This window comes from Notolepis coatsorum, assembly GCF_963971535.1.
Source record: "Notolepis coatsorum genome assembly, chromosome: 11".
Classification (NCBI taxonomy): Eukaryota; Metazoa; Chordata; class Actinopteri; order Aulopiformes; family Paralepididae; genus Notolepis; species Notolepis coatsorum.
The window spans coordinates 44,834,930-44,856,998 of NC_140175.1; the positions used below are offsets into that span (position 1 = coordinate 44,834,930).

Below are 22,069 nucleotides of genomic sequence, written 5' to 3' on the forward strand. Positions count from 1 at the left end.
GTACCCAAAAAATCTACGCCCGCTTGCCTCAACGACTACCGCCCTGTAGCCCTCACCTCCATAGCCATGAAGTGCTTTGAGAAGCTAGTGAAGGGCTACATCTGTTCCTCCCTCCCCATCAACCTGGACCCTCTGCAATTTGCATATCGCCCCAACAGGTCCACGGAGGACGCCATAGCCCATGTGCTGCACACAGCAGCATCACACCTGGACAAGAGGCAGGGGAACTATGTGAGAATGCTGTTCATCGACTACAGCTCAGCATTCAATACCATAGTCCCCTCCAAACTCATAGCCAAGCTCAGGGACCTGGGCTTGAACTATGACCTCTGCCAGTGGGTCTTGGACTTCCTGACGGGCAGACCCCAGGTGGTAAGAGCCGGCAACTGCACCTCCTCATCCATCACGCTCAACATAGGGGCCCCCCAGGGCTGTGTTCTGAGCCCCCTCCTCTACTCCCTGTACACACATGACTGCGTAGCACAGCGGAACAACAACACCATCATCAAATTTGCTGATGACACAGTAGTGGTGGGCCTGATCTCTGCCAACGACGAAAGGGCCTACCTGGAAGAGGTAGAGAACCTGTCACAGTGGTGTCAGGAGAACTGCCTCTCCCTGAATGTCAGCAAAACAAAAGAGATGATTGTGGACTTCAGGAGGTCGGGGGTCAAGGACTACAGCCCCCTCAGCATCGACGGGGCACCGGTTGAGAGAGTGAACAGTTTCAAGTACCTCGGAGCCCACATATCCGAGGACTTGACATGGACCACACACATTGACAGTGTTGTGAAGAAGGCACGACAACGCCTCTACTTCCTCAGGCGCCTAAGGAAGTTCCAAGTCAGTCAGAAGATCCTTAGGAACTTCTACTCATGTACAATAGAGAGCATCCTGACCGGCAACATCACCTCCTGGTTTGGGAATAGCACTGCACAAGACCGTAGCAGACTACAAAGAGTGACACGTTCAGCCGAACGCACAATTGGAGGGGGGCTTCCCACCCTCCAGAACATTTACAACAAGCGGTGCAAGGGGAAGGCTAAGAGAATTATTAAGGACTCGAGCCACCCGAACAACTGCCTCTTTGAACTGCTGCGGTCAGGCAAGCGATACCGGAGTCTTAAGGCGAGCACAGAAAGACTCAGAAGAAGCTTCTATCCCCAGGCCATCAGGCTGCTAAACGAACAATAATCGCTAAACGAACAATAATCACTATGCAACAACCATCAAATGCACACAGCACACACACCCACACGCACACACTCACTCAAACAAACAACACACTGCAGCACCCACTCTCCACACTTTAGATCACACAAACACACTTACACTTTATATTTATTGATAAAGGATTTGCACTACAACTCGTACACCTACTGTGAATTGTACCTAAATTGCACCTCGTCCCATTTCTCCATTTCTGCCTTGCACTATATAGTATTGTATATTAGTACACTGCACAGTATTGTATATTGTATGGTAACTATGTCTATTCTGCATCGAACATTGTACATATGTCTAAACTGAACACTGTGACCTCATTTTTTTACTTCTAATTTTACTATGTTATTTTATTTCATACTTATCTTGTCTTGCACAGTCTCTGGAGCGCAACAGTAAGAAGCATTTTGTATAAAAGTATTCTGTACTTCTGTATGACAACTATTAAAGAAACTTGAAACTTGAAACTTGAGAGAGGAGGAGGTAGATCAGAGTATGTTCTCTGAGTTACAGTAACCTGTACAGAGAGGAGGAGGTAGATCAGAGTATGTTCTCTGAGTTACAGTAACCTGTACAGAGAGGAGGAGGTAGATCAGAGTATGTTCTCTGAGTTACAGTAACCTGTACAGAGAGGAGGAGGTAGATCAGAGTATGTTCTCTGAGTTACAGTAACCTGTACAGAGAGGAGGAGGTAGATCAGAGTATGTTCTCTGAGCACGAGAACACACTCTAAATGGCAGCAGGGATTATAAGCTTAAAAATATAACGGACAACATTTTTTTATTTTTTTATTTCCCTGTTTTCAGTTTGAAGCGTTTGTGAATCACTTTGGTATTCTGTTCCAGTAGGGTTGGAATGTTCTTAATTTGAAACGGAACCTCAGACTGAATACGAACTCACTGCTCGTCTGTGGGAGAGAGGAGAGAGCCATCTCTGTGTTGTGTGTAGTGTTTGTGTGTGTTTGCGTGTGTGTGTAGCCTAATACAAATAGCCAAATGGAACATGCAATCACTGCAGCTAAAATAAAAAAATGTGGCTATTAACTGAGATAATTTGAGCTCTAGTATTCAATCAGAACAAGTTCATGCAACAGCGACATGTGTGCTCTGTTTACATTGTTACATTGTTGTATAATAGGGCTGTTTAACCACTTATTGGTGGTGATCGGTTAGTCATTTACCAATTAACATCCTTGACACCAGTGCGTATTTCCAACATGCCGGTAGCATGTTCCACACATAAAGACAAGCCCTCTGAGTGACTGTGAACTCTTATCAGGCTTATAATATAGACTGTGAGCTCTTATCATGTTTATAATATAGACTGAGCTCATATCATGTTTATAATATAGACTGAGCTCTTATCATGTTTATAATATAGACTGTGAACTCTTATCAGGCTTATGATAGACTGAGCTCTTATCAGCCTTATAATATAGACTGTGAGCTCTTATCATGTTTATAATATAGACTGAGCTCGTATCATGTTTATAATATAGACTGAGCTCTTATCATGTTTATAATATAGACTGTGAACTCTTATCAGGCTTATAATATAGACTGTGAACTCTTATCAGGTTTATATTATAGACTGTGAACTCTTATCAGGTTTATAATATAGACTGTGAACTCTTATCATGTTTATATTATAGACTGAAGTGTGAACTCTTATCATGTTTATAATATAGACTGTGAACTCTTATCATGTTTATAATATAGACTGTGAACTCTTATCATGCTTATAATATAGCCTGTGTGAACTCTTATCATGCTTATAATATAGCCTGTGAACTCTTATCATGTTTATAATATAGCCTGTGAACTTTTATCATGCTTATAATATAGACTGTGAACTCTTATCATGCTTATAATATAGACACACATGGGATGTTTCCTGTGAGCTGCGATTTCTCATGTCCGGACGACATTCTGTTGAAAGGCGCCCAATAACTTCCCTCTGTATACTTGAACATGACAGTGTCCAGGCTAGGCTGGAACATGACAGTGTCCATACAAATGTTGTAGTTGCCGGGAATGAGTGTAAAGATTGCAGAGAAGGAGGATTTCAAGAGTAGTCATTTGTCAGACAAAGAGTTCACGAGAAGCGACTTTAGGACAGCTGCGACTAGACTGTGACTTTTCCCATTCATTAAAGGATGAAGTGGAAAAGTGAATCATGTCGATTCCTCTCAGAGCTGAGACTAGTTATTATCAAAAGCATAGCAGTGACTGGACAGTGACTCTGCCTCTTCATTAAAGCCCCAGTCTGTGTTAAGAATAATTCAAATAAAAATGTTTTATGTATATACTGTACCTTCAATGTGGGGTATATTCACATACCTGAATAATTTAATCTATGGATAGGACATGGGCTATTTGGAACATTCTTAATTCCTTTGTAAATCAGAATATAGGCCTTTTTTTTACTCTATTACTCTCAATTATAAAACTCATATTTGCCTATTTAGTCCTTGTATCAAGAGCTCACTCAATCTAGGGAATGGAAACATGTCTCCATTCGTATACCACATTTTTGGCAGTGGGGCTACCAATTTGTTTACATTTGGATCACTGACCGCGCCTTTAACACTTTGAGTGCCACGCCTCCGGTGCCCCGGAACCCTGTTGCGTGCCACCACCCACTTCAATGACAGAGCTCTCATATTTGCGAACGCATAAACTATATCTTAAATTATGGCTATGTGTCTGATATGGCCGTTGCTTATCAATGACTTGTTTGCAGTCAACATTGTCGAAACAGATTGTTTTTTAATCGGTTAATTTCCGTTTTATACCATTTTGAAAAACGCTCTGTTTTTGAAAGTTTCTGAAAAAAATAAAGATTCTGTGATAAACGCCCTTTACTGGAATACACAAAACACGTTGTCATTTTTCTGCCTATTTATGAATCGTTTTCAAATAAACGCTAGATTATCGATAGTATATGTGTACTTATGCACGCTATAGAAGCGGGCTGAAAAATCTATTATCTTATTTCCTGATTGCACACATACACAGACACACACATACACACATATGGCACACGCTGATATATAGGTGAAAATAGCTCTGATTATCCCAAGACTGGTCAAATAGATTCCTTACCTCAGATCAGATGTTCTCCAAAAAGATTATTCCAATTCCTGATCGCCATTCCAAACATCGATCGCGTTTATTGATCCAACGCTGGGTACTGGAAACACATTCTCCGCTGTTCTGGTGGTGGGCGATTACTTGGATCGTCTCCGGTTACTTGTCTGACAAGTAAAATGTGGAAGCAGGACTTTTTTTTCTCCATGCGTTTCATTCAATCCAATCCAAAGGGGTGCAGTACCATCCGGAGAGACGATGGGGGGCGGTATTTTCCCTGTTCGAGTTCAGACAGATCCCCACTGGTAACGTGAGGCTAGATTGATGAAAAATTTATGGGAATCGATAATAAAAAAAAATAACGATTAAAAACTAGATCTCTCGTCGGCTGGCACTCAATGGTTGGCATGAACTAACAAGAAATCTCGTCGCTGGCACTCAAAGTGTTAAAGCATAAATCGGAAAGACAAAGAATACAGAATCTTCTCCATGCACAGTTCATTGAGGTCGGAGAGACTAATAGTTCATGACCATGACAGCAGTGCCTTTCCCTGATAATAAAAGGCTAAACTATAAGACAAATTGTATAATGTTTAACCTTTCTGTATCTAGCAAAGTCAGTCCAGGCAGGCACATTATTTTTCTGCCACCCCCTGCGCCACATGCACACAGATACACAAATTCACACTTGGTAGCCTCTCAGTACAACCACAGCCTTCTACTGTTGATGACTGAGCACTGAGGGTTAGCGCCTTGCTCACAGGCACCCCGATTGGAGTTGTTCGGGGAGAAACCATTATATCATACCTCTCAGCCTTCCTACCGTCTCACTAAAGAACCTTCTCTCCTGTGTCTCCCTCTCAGCCTTCCTACCGTCTCAATAAAGAACCTTCTCTCCTGTGTCTCCCCTACTCTGTCTCCCTCTCAGCCTTCCTACCGTCTCAATAAAGAACCTTCTCTCCTGTGTCTCTCCTCTCAGCCGTCCTACCATCTCAATAAATAACCTTCTCTCCTGTGTCTCTCCTCTCAGCCGTCCTACCATCTCAATAAAGAACCTTCTCTCCTGTGTCTCTCCTACTCTGTCTCCCTCTCAGCCTGCCTACTGTCTCAATACTAGGGATGCACGATATAGATTTTTTGACACCGATACCGATAACTTTATGCTCCTCAAGCCGATAACCGATATCGATAACCGATATTTATTGTATTATATAAAAAAAAATTTAATGTATATATATTTTCTTTTTATCAAATTTCTTTTTTCAACATGAAACAAAACATATCACAATACAATAATAATACATAAAAAGACTTCCCAGGACAATAACTTAACACCAACTTAAATGTGACCTAACCAGACAACGGAAACAAAAGCCAAGACAACAGTTTTGACTGATAAAGTGACCATATTTATTTTTCCAAATGAAAATTCACAATCCGTCAACAACTTGTAATACATCCAACCTAAGACGCTCAAAGCTTTTTGTTCTTCTTTTTTCAAAGCGGAGCCTTGAAAAAAAGGCTTTGAGTGGACACATCACCACCACAACAAGTCACCTGCGGCATCACCACCGCTATGATGGCGTTAAAAGCCTACGACGCTAGAAGCTAGAAGCTAGAAGCTAGAAGCTGCTGTGAATCCAAAGCCAGCTATTGACGAGTCGTTTGCTAAATTAAAGAAGTTTGACAGAAATGACCCAAGGGCTCAAGCCGCTAGCTTTTAAGCAGTCCTTGGTGGTGCAAATTAACCTGGCTACTACAGAGCAATAAGTGACTGCGTTCAACCGAGGGTTGCATCACAGCCATGGAAGGGGCTAGCTTTGCTTAGCTCCTCGCGTCGTCGTAGGCTTCTAAGTTAACACAATAACACACCGTCGTAGCGGTGGTGATGCCGCAGGTGACCCGTCAGGCTCGATGTATTACAAGTTGTTGCCCTTTTCCCTCCTTGTGGAACTTCTGCATTGCATTTATTACAAATAGCAAGCAAACTTTTTCCTCTGAAATTCCGAGTACCGACGTGGCCATCTTTGTTTTAACGTCCGCGCTGATTCAGAAACTTACGTGGCTACGTCACAGCCAAGAAAGGGAGCGCTGGATTTGTGTAAAACGCCCTGTTCCTAAACCACACGCTGTCAGTCGTACCACAGTACTGGCAAAACGGGATGAGCCTACAGTCAAAACAAACGCACTTCATTCCAATTCACCCACACGCCATTTTTTTTTACCAAAAAATATATTATATTATCGGAGCTATTAATAACGTTATCGGGTTTATCGGGATGACGTCATAATTGCTGATATCGGCCCGATAATTACCGTGCATCCCTACTCAATACAGAACCTTCTCTCCTACTCTCTCTCCCTCTCAGCCTTCCTACCATCTCAATAAAGAACCTTCTCCCCTGTGTCTCCCCTACTCTCTCTCCCTCTCAGCCTTCCTACCGTCTCAATAAAGAACCTTCTCCCCTGTGTCTCCCCTACTCTCTCTCCCTCTCAGCCTTCCTACTGTCTCAATAAATAACCTTCTCTCCTGTGTCTCCCCTACTCTCTCTCCCTCTCAGCCTTCCTACTGTCTCAATACAGAACCTTCTCTCCTGTGTCTCCCCTACTCTCTCTCCCTCTCAGCCTTCCTACTGTCTCAATACAGAACCTTCTCTCCTGTTCTCCCCTACTCTCTCTCCCTCTCAGCCTTCCTACCGTCTCAATAGAGAACCTTCTCTCCTGTGTCTCTCCTAAAAAACAACCCACTGCCCACCTTCCTTTAGGTCGTCCAAGGTTAGTGGATGTCCTCTAGAATGCATGGGGGGCTGCCTCCCCACCAAACCCTGCCGTTACTCAGATCAGCTCCCTTGCCCAGACTTTCCCAGCCCGTCCCATGGGATTGGAACTGTCGACCTCCTGGCCATTTACAGTATCCGTTCTGCCCGGTGCTAACTCTAACCCTTATCAGTGGGACGGGAGTGAGGGTTAGCGGTTGCTGAGAAGAGCATTTTTAGAATAGTACAAAGAGTATTTAGAACAGTACACACTGTGACCTGGCCACTCTCCAGAGAATTCACCACAATTATTAATATTATTTATCTGATCTCCTCGCGCTGAGACCTCATGGTACACATGGCCTGCATCCTCTGATGGCTGTGTGGGGGTGGGCGGGTAGTACTGTGTGTGTGTGTGGGTGGGGGGGGGGGGGGGGGGGGGGGGGGTTGGGCGCATGTTTCCATGTATTTGAATAACATATTATTTTACAGTGTTTTTATAATTATTGTTAATGTACTCTGGTGTGTGACTGTGTGTACGGTATGTGACACTTTATTATTGTCTGTGTGATATTACATGTTCTTATTGTCTGTGTCTTCTGTTCTGTCTGTCTGTCTGTCTGTCTGTCTGTCTGTCTGTCTGTCTGTCTGTCTGTCTGTCTGTCTGTCGTCTGTCTGTGTGTGTGTGTGTGTGTGTGTGTGTGTGTGTGTGAGAGATACAGTACAAAACATTTGATTGTCCTGAAGGAAATGCAGTTTACCAGCACATTTAACATAGCGCACATTTTAAACCACAATGAGCAACAACGAAACACATTTACAACATTCAGATGTTTGTCTGTGTGTGTGTGTGTGTGTGTGCTCGCTTGCTTCTGTATGCATTTGATATAAATCTAGTCTAGAATCTGGCATAATTAAACATCCTGCTAAGTATTTCCCTGAACGACTGGGCGTCTCTGAGATATTATGGATTTACCCTGAACGCCAGGGTGGCAGATCCTTGGTGTGAACGCAGATCTTCACATTTGTAGCACGTTCATGGCCTCTAAAGGGAGAATTCTATTGATGTTGGTGACCCCATGACCTTTCCTCTAGCGCCACCATCAGACCAAACATTCAATATTCGCATTAGTTTATCTCCAGATCTGATTTCCACTAGAGATGTTCCGATACCATTTTTTCCTTCCCGATCCGATTCCGATACCTAAGCTTTGGGTATCGGCCGATACCGATACTGATCCGATACCAGTGCACACATTAAAAAAAAATATATATATATATATATATATATATATATATATATATATATATATATATATATATATATATATATATATATATATATATATATATTATATAAAATTCTAATTTTTTTTTTTTTTTTATCTACTGTTTTATATATACTGTTTTTTAGTAATAACTATAAAGTAATGGTATTTATTCAACAACAGGTGATTGTATAGATTAGTATTAGTATCATTAATTGACAACTATGTCAATGAGTTCACCCACGGAATGGTTGTTGGGACATTGATTCCGCACGGACGTTATACGTTGTTGCACTCCAGAAGGCTCCTGTAACTTCAGTTTGTAGCAGAGGCGCTGTTGTGATTTTTAATGCACAATAAATATTCAACATTCTCTTTTGAGACTCCGCCTCAGACTCTTATCATTTGGCACTAAAAGCTAAACATTGTCACCGATATGGCCTTCCGCAACATGTCATTAATTGTGTGCGAGAGGTCGATCAGTTAGCCACATTAGCGTGAACTAGGTTAGCGTTAGCTAACAAACAAACAATGTAACGTTACTGATGAAAAAGTGATTTACCTTGGAATACTCCTGTGCCAACTTGCTGTACTTTGCTTGCAGGTCTGCAGCCATTATTGCTGGATTATGAATAGCCCCAACTTTAGCCAAGGTAACGTTAAAGCTAAAACTAGCTTTCGGTTAGCGCTTCAGCTAATGCTAAATAACACCAGCAACGAACACATCAGAGCTCCCCGTCAACACCCCTCTCTCGGGACGAAGAAAGTATCTGCTGTTAAAATGACAAACAGCATTGACACTTTAATTCACGGTCAATTAAAAACATGTTTGTTTTATAATGCTCACTCAGTAGACCGCAGTGTTGTTGATAAATTAAGTCATATGGTATCGGAGGCTAGACTTTTGGCGTACTCGCCGATACCGATACCAGCATTTTAGGCAGTATCTGCGGCATTTCCGATACTGGTATCGGTATCGGAACAACTCTAATTTCCACCACACTTGACAAATTATGTTTGCCTTACCATATAGCAAGGAAGTTGTCTAATGTCATGGTGGCGCTATTCTCATTAATTATTATTGTATTATTGCACAATCGTTGCGGGCAAGACCCCCCGCATTTCACTGTATAAAACTCTTGACTTGACTTGATTAAGACGTCATGGTGGCGCTATTCTCATTAAGACGTCATGGTGGCGCTATTCTCATTAAGACGTCATGGTGGCGCTATTCTCATTAAGACGTCATGGTGGCGCTATTCTCATTAAGACGTCATGGTGGCGCTATTCTCATTAAGACGTCATGGTGGAGCTGCTGTATTCTCACTAAGACGTCACAGTGGAGCTGCTGTATTCTCACTAAGACGTCATGGTGGAGCTGCTGTATTCTCACTAAGACGTCATGGTGGAGCTGCTGTATTCTCACTAAGACGTCATGGTGGAGCTGCTGTATTCTCACCAAGACGTCATGGTGGAGCTGCTGTATTCTCACTAAGACGTCATGGTGGAGCTGCTGTATTCTCACTAAGACGTCATGGTGGAGCTGCTGTATTCTCATTAAGACGTCATGGTGGAGCTGCTGTATTCTCACTAAGACGTCATGGTGGAGCTGCTGTATTCTCACTAAGACGTCATGGTGGAGCTGCTGTATTCTCATTAACACTTTGACTGCCATGAAACGTCTTTTGACGTCATTGCGGGCCATGCTCAAGTTGCCGGAGGACGCTGTACAGCGTCCTTATATCAATATTTCAAAAATCTGCGATCTGATTCATATGTCCCCTCCGCTGGCCTGAGATCCACCAGCAGGACCCACTGAGCTCTCTGGCGGTTCAGGAGCGCCATCTGGTGGCCGATCGGCGCAATCGCCAAACAGGATGTGCCATAGAGGTTGTGCTAGACGTCCGTAGTACTTCCGGGCGCTCGCTATAGGTCATGGGACTCTGGCTCGTCACGCTACACAGTGATCGATTGGCAATAACTCGATAAACAACATGATTTGGACGTATATACCATTATACAAGCTGGAGATGGACCGGGTAAAAATATATCCCATAATGATAAGATTTCTACTCTACGATGATCGCCCAACGGCACGCGGAGACTGGGGTGAGTTTCAGCGTGTAACGTTACCGTCTTCAATACTAACTGCTATTATCAACATTTGACCCACATTAGATGATTGTATAACGCTGCCCACGGAATTATAAACGCCCCCTCGCCCATCCGGTCAACATCAGATGACGTGTAGTAACTTCTAGAAGTACGTCTAGTTGGAATTTTTTATATCGCGCTGATTGCCATCAAACTGTATTTCATCATCAATATAATGCATTTGGGGCTATATATCACGTTCTGGAGAAAGCTGCAGAAAGAGATGAAAACATACTTATACATTAGACCATACTTTACTATGAATATGTGAATGAAAAAGTTTAACGTTGCTACACAATGAACAATACATATAGGACTTTGAATGGGCCCTAATAATGGCAATGTAGCAATAGAATTTAAAAAGTTATAGCCCTGCAAAGAAGGGGACTTTCTCCATAGACAAATAGAGCCGGCAACCTATGGTATATCATGATTTAACCCAAGGCAACCAAAGTGTTAAGACGTCATGGTGGAGCTGCTGTATTCTCACTAAGACGTCATGGTGGAGCTGCTGTATTCTCACTAAGACGTCATGGTGGAGCTGCTGTATTCTCACTAAGACGTCATGGTGGAGCTGCTGTATTCTCACTAAGACGTCATGGTGGAGCTGCTGTATTCTCATTAAGACGTCATGGTGGAGCTGCTGTATTCTCACTAAGACGTCATGGTGGAGCTGCTGTATTCTCACTAAGACGTCATGGTGGAGCTGCTGTATTCTCACTAAGATAAAAACATCAACTGCTCATCCACAGTTTGGATTAGGGGCGTAGTCACAACAGGTGGATTGTGACCTGCTGTCGGCCCACCAACAGCACACGTCAAATTTTCCAAGGTGAGAGTGTGTGTGTGTGTGTGCGTGCGTGCGTGCGTGTGAGCGTGTGCGTGCGTGTGTGTGAGCGTGTGTGTGTGTAATTTTGTATGCATTTGATATCAACCTTGTGTAGAAGCTGGTATAACCTAACATCCAGCTAATTTGTGTGTGCGTTTGGGAGGAAGGTGGTGTGTGCATATGAGGGGAAGGAGGCGGACTTGTGCCCTACTAGATGCTCATTGGCTGGAGCCACAGAGAGAGGGAGGAGCCTCTCTGCCAGTGTTTCTGCAGAGAGAGAGAGAGAGAGAGAGACAGAGAGTGAGTGAGAGAGGCATGTGGACAGAGAGGCAGAGGGAGTGAGTGAGATACAGAGAGAGAGAGAGAGACAGAGAGAGAGAGAGAGAGAGAGAGAGAGAGAGAGAGAGAGAGAGAGAGAGAGAGAGAGAAGAGAGAGAGAGAGAACGAGGGGTGGGGGTGTCTCCCTGCATCGGTATGCCTGCCTCCCACATTTTCAGCCCAGACATTGTTGCTACCTCTCCTGAGAAAACACACTGGCTAAGCTCTGTGTGTGTGTGTGTGCATGTGTGTGTTTGTGAGTGTATGTACTGTATGTGTAAGTAGCCGGGGACTGTGTATGTATGTGTGTGTGTGTGTTTTCTGTGTGTGTCCGGAACAGCAGTCCCACTCTGCCTTCATCCTCCTCTGCACAGTCTAGCCTGTGGAGGGACCCAGCGAGGGGAGGAGGAAAAGAGAAGGACACTAGGAACAGAGGGAAGGATACATGAAGAGAGAGAGAGGGAGAAGGACAGAACGAAGGAAAGAAAGAAAGACCGACAGGAGAAACAGCAGGACTACAAAGGAAGAGGGGATATCATCAGTGTTTCCCTGAAGTTCCCGTACTGTGGATCACAGCCGTGTTTGGACCCCAGGCAGACCTGAGAGAGAGAGAGAGAGAGAGAGAGCGCTCCCGGTCTGGGTTTTATTGCAGCCGCAGCAGATGTCGGACCCATCTCTGCCTTTATAGAGGGAGCTAAGGACGGAGACATCTCAAGAACAGGCTGGACTGGAATTCCTTTAAGCAGAGACAGTCCCATGTGTTTTACTACCTGTTTTTGTGCTCTGGACTGACGTCGGATAGGCTTTTCTCGTTTGGCTTTCATGGGAAGAGGACGAGCGGTGCTGGTATTGCTGTATACGGTCATTTGTGTGCAGCTGTGTGGAGGGGCGAGTGTGTGTCTGTGAAAACACTGGGGACGGAGGACTCCCTTGGGGCTTCCCTCACTGTCCTGTCTCCTCTCCATCCCGCCAGCCTTCTGAAATGGCAGAGGGCACCGATCTCACCGTCGAGCCCCAGCATGAAGAACTTTGTTTGGGCTAAAACCAGCCCGCCAGCACCTTAACTGACAAGCCAGCCTACAAAAACAACCGGTCCCTGGGTCCCCTCCTTATCCTTCAGGGGCCCCTCGGACATCCACCCACCCCCCCCCCCCCCCCCACCCAAGATGATGAACACCACTCTGGATCCACTGAACCAGAGCTCTGCCGGCTTGGACCCCCCTTCCTCTCCCTTCTGCCTGCTCGAAGTCGGCTACTCCCACCTCTTTAACACCTGCCTGCTGGAGGTCTCCGTCATCCTCCTCCTCACCGTCCTCATCATCTCCGGTAACCTGGTTGTGATCTGTGTCTTCCACTGCGCCCCGCTGCTCAGCCAGCACACCACCAGCACCTTCATCCAGACCATGGCCTACGCCGACCTGCTGGTGGGGGTGAGCTGCCTCATCCCCTCCCTGTCCCTCCTCAACCGCTTCCAGTCCTCGACCCCCAGCTCACCTGCCAGGTGTTTGGTTACATGGTCTCCGTGTTGAAGGCCGTCTCCATGGTGTCGCTGGCCTGCGTGAGCGTGGACCGCTACGTGGCCATCACGCGACCCCTGACCTACGCCTCCTCGGTGACGCCGTGCCGCGTCCGCTGCTGCATCGCCCTCATATGGCTCTACTCGGCGCTGGTCTTCCTGCCCTCCTTCCTGGGCTGGGGGAAGCCGGGTTACCACGGCGACGTGGTGCGCTGGTGCGCGGTGGAGTGGAGCACGCGGCCGGCGTTCACGTCCTTCATCGTGGCGCTGCTCTACGCCCCCGCCACGCTCACCGTCTGCTTCACCTACGCCAACATCTTCAAGATCTGCCGGCAGCACACCAGGGAGATCAGGGAGCGACACGCGCGCTACGGACCGCAGCAGCCGCAGGGGCCCGGGAGAGCGGCCGTCAAAGAGGACAGAGGGGCCGAGCGGGGTCAGCCGCACCACCACCAGCAGCCCCAGCCTGCCCCAGCGGCGTCCTGCCCGGACAAACGCTACGCCATGGTGCTCTTCCGCATCACCAGCGTGTTCTACATCCTCTGGCTGCCCTACATCCTCTACTTCCTGTTGGAGAGCGCGGGGATCTACCGCCACCCCACCGCCTCCTTCCTCACCACCTGGCTGGCCATCAGCAACAGCTTCTGCAACTGCCTCACCTACAGCCTCTCCAACTCCGCCTTCCGGAAGGGCCTCAAGCGGCTGTGCTCCTTCTGCCTGCCGCGTGGCGGTGGCGGCGCCGCCAAGAAGACCTTCTTTGCGCCCGGTGGACACGGCTACGGAGGACCCGCGTACGGATACGGGCACAACGAGATGATCACAGGGATGACGTGTCACGTCTAGCGACGCTGAGAGGAACGTTTTGTTTCTACCTTTTTACGAAGGCCTTTAGTGCCGCTGCGTCTCCCTTGGTGAGATAACCAGACCTGTGCAAAATGGATGGATGGAAGGAGGGAGGGAGGGATGGATCTGACGCTGCTGTTTCTATCCAGTTTCAGTAGGTTGCAGAGGCGCCCTCCCTGCACAGGGCACAGCTGGCTTTCAGAGAGAGAGAGAGAGGGAGAGAGAGATGGAGAGAGGGTGAGAGACCCGAAGGGGAACATACAGTCCCCAGGGCTGTGGAACTATCGATGGAGAATGGAAAAGAGGAGTCAGGAGAGGAGGAGGAACGGAGGGCGAGAGGTTGTGTTGTGGACGGGATGTTGGCCGTATCACAGCTTTCTGTCACAGGAGGTGAACTCGTTTAACTTATTTTTGCAACAAAAAAAAGTAAGAAAACACGTTATTTTCGGAGAAAGTGTCTGTTCTGGAGAGCAGTATGTGAAGTACGGGGAACAATGTGACCTTTCAGTCGTCGCAGACTCAAATGATGTGTTGAATGCAAAAAAACAAACAAACAAAAAAAACACAAGTGAATGAATGCAAATCCCAATGTGTTATTTAAAAAAGAAAAAAGAGACAACCACTCGACTGCTGCTTTTTATTATTCATTTCCTGAGGTGAACTTGTCACAATAACAACTTGTCAAAATGTTCTTCTGTACCCTTTACCCCTTGGCTGTTTTGATGAACTACTCAAACAAAGTGATGCAACTGTATGTGTGTGTGTGCACGAGTTTGTGTGTGGGTGTGGGTGTGGGTGTGTGTGCGTGTGTGTGTGCACGATGTGTTTGTGTGTGTGTGTGTGTTTTCTATGTGTCTGTGTCCAAAGGTACAGTGACCAGCAACCTTTAGCCCTTCAGCCATATGCTTATAGCTGGACCTGCACTTTTGACTTGATTTGATTGATCGGCCTCGTCAACCAAACAACAACCACCTAGAAGTAATGAACACCGTAGGTCTGTAATACAGGGGCCTTGTGTTGGGATACATTCCAAACGGTCTCTACCCAGCGTTTCTCAAATGGTGGGCCAGGGACCAAAAGTGGGCCACGGCGTTCTTACAAGTAACTTATTGAAACCATGGGGTCGCAGCTTTGTTGTGAAGGTAAAATCTGAGCACTAAACTATTCTGTGTAATTCAGTCTTAACATAATATCACTTGTATGCAGTAAGACCCCTTATGTGTTTATGGACTTTGGAATTAGATATTATTTATTGATTCATATTGATTCATTGATAGGATTGTTAAAAAAAAAGAAAAAATTTGACTTATTTACTGAATTATCTGGTTGAGTCATCAGTCCTGGTCTTTGTCGTGTGCGTTGAGATGCTCTCTTTTCTGTCTTTGGTGTATGACTGTTAAACTGAGGACGGGCCATAGTATCATCAGCAGGTTTATATGACTGTTAAACTGAGGACGGGCCATAGTATCATCAGCAGGTTTATATGACTGTTAAACTGAGGAAGGGCCATAGTATCATCAGCAGGTTTATATCTCCATCACACTACATCAACAGCATGCCATTCCAGCTGCTCATATGAATGATTCTGTATCCAAGGCTAATTATTATCATGACTTTTTAACATTACATCTGTAGTGCATTGCTCACACATGCCTCTGACCACAGCTATCAGTTAGCCAATCACAGATGGTCCTAATGAATGACATTTAACCTTTGGTTCTCAACTCTGATGAGATTTGCTGAGAGGGAAAAAAATGCAGAAAAAAGAACGTGTCTGATTTTGGAAAATGCCACATTACACGCACGCACGCACGCGCACACACACACACACACACACACACACACACACACACACACACACACACACACACATACACACACACATACATTTACATACTCTTCCAATTATCTTGTTACAAGACTAATGCTGCTCTGTGATTGCATAACTGTGCCTGCAGTCGGACACACACACACACACACACACACACACACACACACACACACACACACACACACACACACACACACACACACACACACACACAGGAGGAACACATGAATACAGAATAGACAAATAGTTCATTCTTCATGCCTTCTCACTAACCCCTGCTTGGCGCCATGAAAAAGGATGACCGTCTCACCTTTGTGTGCGTCTGTGTGTGTGTGTGTGTGTGTGTGTGTGTGTGTGTGTGTGTGTGTGTCTGTGTGTGTTCTAGCCTTCACAGGTGTATGGCCTGGTCCCCACATGCAGTTTACTCAGTCCTTCTTCACTTTAAATCCAAGCGTTTCAGGCGGCTGGGTGGCGCAGCGGTCTAAGCGCTCGTCACCAACGCGTGAGACACCGGTATCGAATCCGGCTGTCAGCGTTGCCTCCGGCTTGGGCCGGCCGTCATACTGACTCAATTGGCAGAGTCAGCGGGAGGGAAGTCGATGGGTGGTAGTCTGGTCGTTGTAAACAGCGACTCCTACGGGTCGGTCAGGGCGTCTGCACAGCAAGGACAGGAGATGTCGAGGGTAGTGTGAGCCTCCCACACGTTACACCTCACCAATGAGAGTCCGCGCTGGCAGGTGAAAAGAAGTGGCTGGCTGACTCTGCATGTATCGGAGGGGACATGCGATAGATTCTTCAAGCCTCCCTACGACCGACCAGTGGGGGGCACATGCGAGCAACGATCAAGACAGGGGAGGGGGGAATTGGCACGACTAAATTGGGATGGGAGAAAAAAACAGAAAAAGAAGGAGAAAAAGTGAAGAAAAAAAATCCAAGCGTTTCATCCCAGCCTGTGAGTGTGTGTGTGTTTATCTAGGGAACAGACCTTGTTACAATGAATAACTGGTATTGAGACAAGCTGTTTCTGATCACTGGCACTCCTCTTCCAGGGGAAGGACATCCATGTTCCTCCTGTGTCCCAGGACAGTTCAGTCAGTATTTGTGAACATGCACCCCTCTCTCCTAAAGCTAGAAGTCAGAGAGTGAGAACCTTCTAAGCGGTTGCTGGGATGTAAACTCTGGGGCACTGCTTCATACACAATGAATGGGGCTCTTGACTTTATGAGGCCATAAAATATCACACACAAATTCAATTAGGTTTATACTTATGGGTCTGAATGAGAATTTAACCTCATTTGGGTGCAAGAGCTCACACAAACATTTTATGGCCTCACAAAGTCAGGGCCCGGTTCATTGTCTGTAGAGAAGCCCTAGTTTTTACATCCATGTGACATCACACATTTGAGGGTTCTCCCTTTGGTTTCTAGCTGTAGGAGAAAGGGCTGCGTGTTCACAAATACTGACTGAACTGTCCTGGGGCACAGGAATAACATATGTGAATTATTCAAATGGGTGACTGTCCCCTTTAACTCAATCAGCGCCAGAGGGCGCTGTGTACTGTGTTGGTTAAAAGGCCACCGCTTTAAAGTATAGGAATACGTGGCAGTGTTTGCAGGGCTAAAACTATATTATATATCATAGCTATGGATATAATACTATTGCCCATTTGACATCGAGTATCTATCGTTCAATTTGTGAAAAATAAAAAAAAATGTCATCCATACATTTTATACCGTGGTGAATATGAGTATAGTTTTAGAGTAATCCTGTCTAATCCCAGAAAACTACGCTATGCAGCAATACGTGCATTTCACAAAAAAACGTGCCTGTATACGCTACTATTTCGAAATCAACTCTATATTATCTGTATTATGGTTTTTTTATGCTTTGATTGTCACCAACGGAATACGTTACACTGTACATTACACACATACGGTCCGATCGCAATGAAGGAATTATTGGATCAACGCAAGATTGATACCATATAGCCCTTACCTTGACTAGGATGTACCCCAAAAAGAATATTCCAATTATCTGATCGCCATTCCAAGTATTGATGTCGATCGTGTCCATAACATAATCCACCAAAGAACATGAATCGGGAGTGTTTGATTAGTATAAATCCATGCGTTATAACCGCTCGCCATGCCCAACTAGGAATAGTCCGCCCGGACCTATATGATCGACGCACACCCGAATACAGTTTTAGCAATACTGGCCGCAACCCACCAGGCGGCGGTATTGGACTTTTGCGATCTCAGACCCATTCCCAATGATAACACCAGTGTCCCTGGATGGATAATGAATGGAAATATCGAATAAAAGAAATAACGATGAAAACCTGACTTTTCTCGGGTTTGGCGCTCAAGCGTCGGCGAGTTAACCCGACTTATCTCGGGCTTGGCCTCCATTGAGTTAAGGATCAGATTCTCTAGCTTTATTGACCTAGTCAACCAAAGAATGTGCTTTGAAAACAATGCCCCCATCTTTGTTGTGTATTTGACAGAAGAGTGGGCAGGTAGATCATGTGGTGAATTGACCTGTGTCATTGACCTGTCTTCATAACTCTTACTGAACATTTGTAGAGTAATGATTTGTTTATGGTCATAGGACAAGGAATTATTGACATATCTTCATTAGAGAGATTGGTTCAAATAGGCATTTGCCTTGACCTCTGACACCTGGCACTGGCATCAGATTAGTTCCTCCAGTACCAGTGCTGTATGTTAGCCTGGTATCGGTCCGGTCCAGTACTAGAATATGTACCAGTGTATCTCTCTAATACCAGGTTGACGTATGTTTACACTGTGCTGGTTCAGAGATACCAGGCACACCTATGTGGAGACTTGTTTCTCATTGCAGACCAATTTATTATTGCCTCAATGTACACACAGACTGAAAATTAATTTGTTTGGATAAGATGGTTGCTTTCCTATTTCCTATACCGCGAGGGCTTGATGTATGGAAATGAATCTACTACTCCACAGAGACTGCTGTAATCAGATCTACACACACACACACACACACACACACACACACACACACACACACACACACACAGGAGTAATGCAGACTCTTTTTCTAGAGGGTATCTGGTATAATTTGAAAGGAAAAAGTGTAAATATATTTCAATAATATGCAGATGTTTCACACCTACTATACTTTTTGAGGAGGTCAGATGTGTACATTCAGAGTGTTGTTGTGTTTTGTAAATGTTTTTTTGTACTGAAGATGGAGTGAACACATATCACTAGGGCTTTCTGTATGGGTCTCCCATAGACTGTGTGGAATTGTGAGGGTCGATTGTGTGTGTGTGTGCGTGTGCGTGCGCGCGTGTGTGTGTGCCTGGCCATGGCTGTTCTCTGGCTGTTCTTGGTGTTCTCTTGTGCATCATACTAGAGTCATCAACTTTCACTTTGCTTTATTCTATTCACATGACTCCCAGACTGTTAAGCCTACAGGCGTGTGTAAGAACATGCGTGTGTCAGCATTTAATGTGTGTGTGTGTGTGTGTGTGTGTGTGTGTGTGTGTGTGTGTGTGTGTGTGTGTGTGTGTGTGTGTGTGTGTGTGTGTGTGTGTGTGTGCGTGTGTGTGTGCGTGTGCGTGTGTGATGACCAGAATAAAGGCCATTGAGGTCATATCTGATGAATTTTCAGACATTGCCATAGTTGAAGCCCCACTTGATATTGTGTGCTTGCTGCACTAGTGCTGAACTGTTGCTGCTCCCCAAGATACATTTTAATTTTGTATTAAAAGGCGCAAGGAATGATCTGGCTGCTGGCACCCAATTGACTGTCAATCTACCACAGAGATTCCCAACTCTGGATCGGGTCCATGAAAATGAGGTCTCCTCAAACATTCCTACTCAAATTGCAATGACCGTAGCAATAATTGGTCAAAGTTTTGACACAAAAAACTGCTACCAACAGCTTTTTGCAGAGAAGCCACTGTGAAAGCAACAAGCTGACATAATTTAAAAACTAAACATCACAGTGACCCACAGTGTGAAAGACATTTACATTCTCATCTGGTTTAAATTATGACGTTTAACTTTCCAACTTGAATGCAGAGTTAACTGTGCTAGCAGGTCTGTGTTCCAACATGCAGAGCAGCACTAATGCAGGAGGGATGGGGGGCTTCCACCACGGCTCCCACTCTACATCAGGTGTCTACCATCTGTCACCTGTACAACAGTGCCAAATATTACAACCTCTCCTATGTTGCCTCCTTTCTACAAGGATTTACAACGGTGTGTGTGTATAATATATATATGTAAATATATATATATATACACTCACAACAATTTTCAAACAAAATACTGTTCAGTGCTACAGAAATGGGAAGGTCTACTGAATGTCTGATTGTGGAACCAGCCACAAAGGTTATATTTGCACCATTTCTGTCCTTTTCTATGGTGATTTGCTCAGTGTTATGAGCTGAACGAACACATTTACTGGCCATACGAGAGCTGTATCCGCGAACACATGTATACTGTATGTCTTTGACTGTTTTTCCTATGAAGGTGTTGGTGTTTTAAAACATTGTTGTCTTTCTCAGTTGACCACTAGAACATGTTTATTCAATAAGACATTCCTTCCCTCCGGAGGTAGTGGTACGGTTCCTCTGAAACGGGTTAGAATTGGGGCAAAGGGTCTCTTTCGCCGATTACGCAAGGGGCTTTGGGACATTTTGATACCACAACACAGACACACGCACGCGCACACACACACACACACACACACACACACACACACACACACACACACACACACACACACACACACACACACACACACACACACACAGAGGGCAGCCTTCCTCTGCCTTTCCTGTGGGAAAACACGTAGCTGTGGCGGCCTATAGGGACTGACGCACACCCCCCCCCCTGACGGCCTGTCCTCCCGGAGGGGCACTTCCACGCTAGGACAGCATGGGAGAGAGAGACGGGCTGCCCCTGGCCTGGTTGGGAGCAGGATAGGACACTTAACAGGGGTACAAAATAAAAAGAGAAAGAAACTGAAAAACAAGTCCATGTTTATGCAATATATTTCATTAGAGCGTCATGTTTCTGACATCAATGTTAAAGGCTGATTATTAAGGGACGCTGATGAAATCACCCTACAAATATGGAAAAATACGGGCGTGTCCGTGTCTGGATGGATAAAAGTAAGCAGCCACACGGAGAGAAAGTGACATTCTTACCCTGCGGGGGAACGTGTGTGCAAGGTCCGTACCGAGACAGTGGAATAATGATCTTTTATTTGTTTATTTATTATTTTCATGTTCAAAGACTGTTGCACACGTTGGTAGAAAAAACAATTAACACCAGGACACACTCCTCACAACACCAGGACACACTCCTCACAACACCAGGACACACTCCTCACAACACCAGGACACACTCCTCACAACACCAGGACACACTCCTCACAACACCAGGACACACTCCTCACAACACCAGGACACACTCCTCACAAGCAGCACAAGAAAACAAATGAAGGAGCCTGATCTGAGAGAAATTATTGAACATACTCATCCCTACTTTCAATCTGAGATAATTTATTACATTCTTCTCAGTAGGATACATTAATTAATAAAAATAAATTAAGCATGTGCTATATATTAGCACAGTAGGACCTTAAACACTGCAGGCCAGTAGAGTCAAGTATATTTAGTGAAATTAGTCTGTACAATTGCTTGGAGAATGATCTGACGAGAAAAGTAATTTCGTGAATGTGTGTCCCTAGAGAAAGTCACTGGCCTGGGACAGAGGGGAGAGGACCTGTTAGGGACAAATTGTATACAGTTATTATACACAGAACAGACACATTCAAGTCAACAACAATACTGTACAGACAGACACCTTGATGAACTGCATCAGACAGGGCACGTTGTATATGTACACACACAAACACATACGCACTCACGCACACACACACACACATACACATACACACATACATACATACATACATACATACATACATACATACATACATACATACATACATACATACATACATACATACATACATACATACATACATACATACACACAGACACACAGACACACACACATGCACAAACACACACACACACACACACACAGAGGCAGTGTTTTTCTCTAATCAGTCATCCATCCAGTCCTTTCTCCTGTGTGTTTTCCTAAAGCTGTAAATAGCTGCGTCCCGTCCTAACTAATAACTGACACATGACCTCACTGTTCTACACAGATCCACA

General features: G+C 45.1%; 2 protein-coding genes across 2 annotated transcripts in view; both read left to right on the forward strand.

The window, feature by feature from the left end:
- rabgap1 (RAB GTPase activating protein 1) overlaps nucleotides 1-22,069 on the forward strand; it is a 461,466-nt gene that overhangs the window by 229,790 nt on the left and 209,607 nt on the right. The gene's annotated exons all lie outside the window — the stretch shown is intronic.
- On the forward strand, nucleotides 12,805-13,997 carry LOC311236438 (putative G-protein coupled receptor 21; the record flags this gene model as incomplete). The annotated part of the gene is given in 2 exon segments (XM_084324115.1): nucleotides 12,805-13,114; nucleotides 13,117-13,997. Coding segments are annotated over 2 exon segments (1,191 nt in total).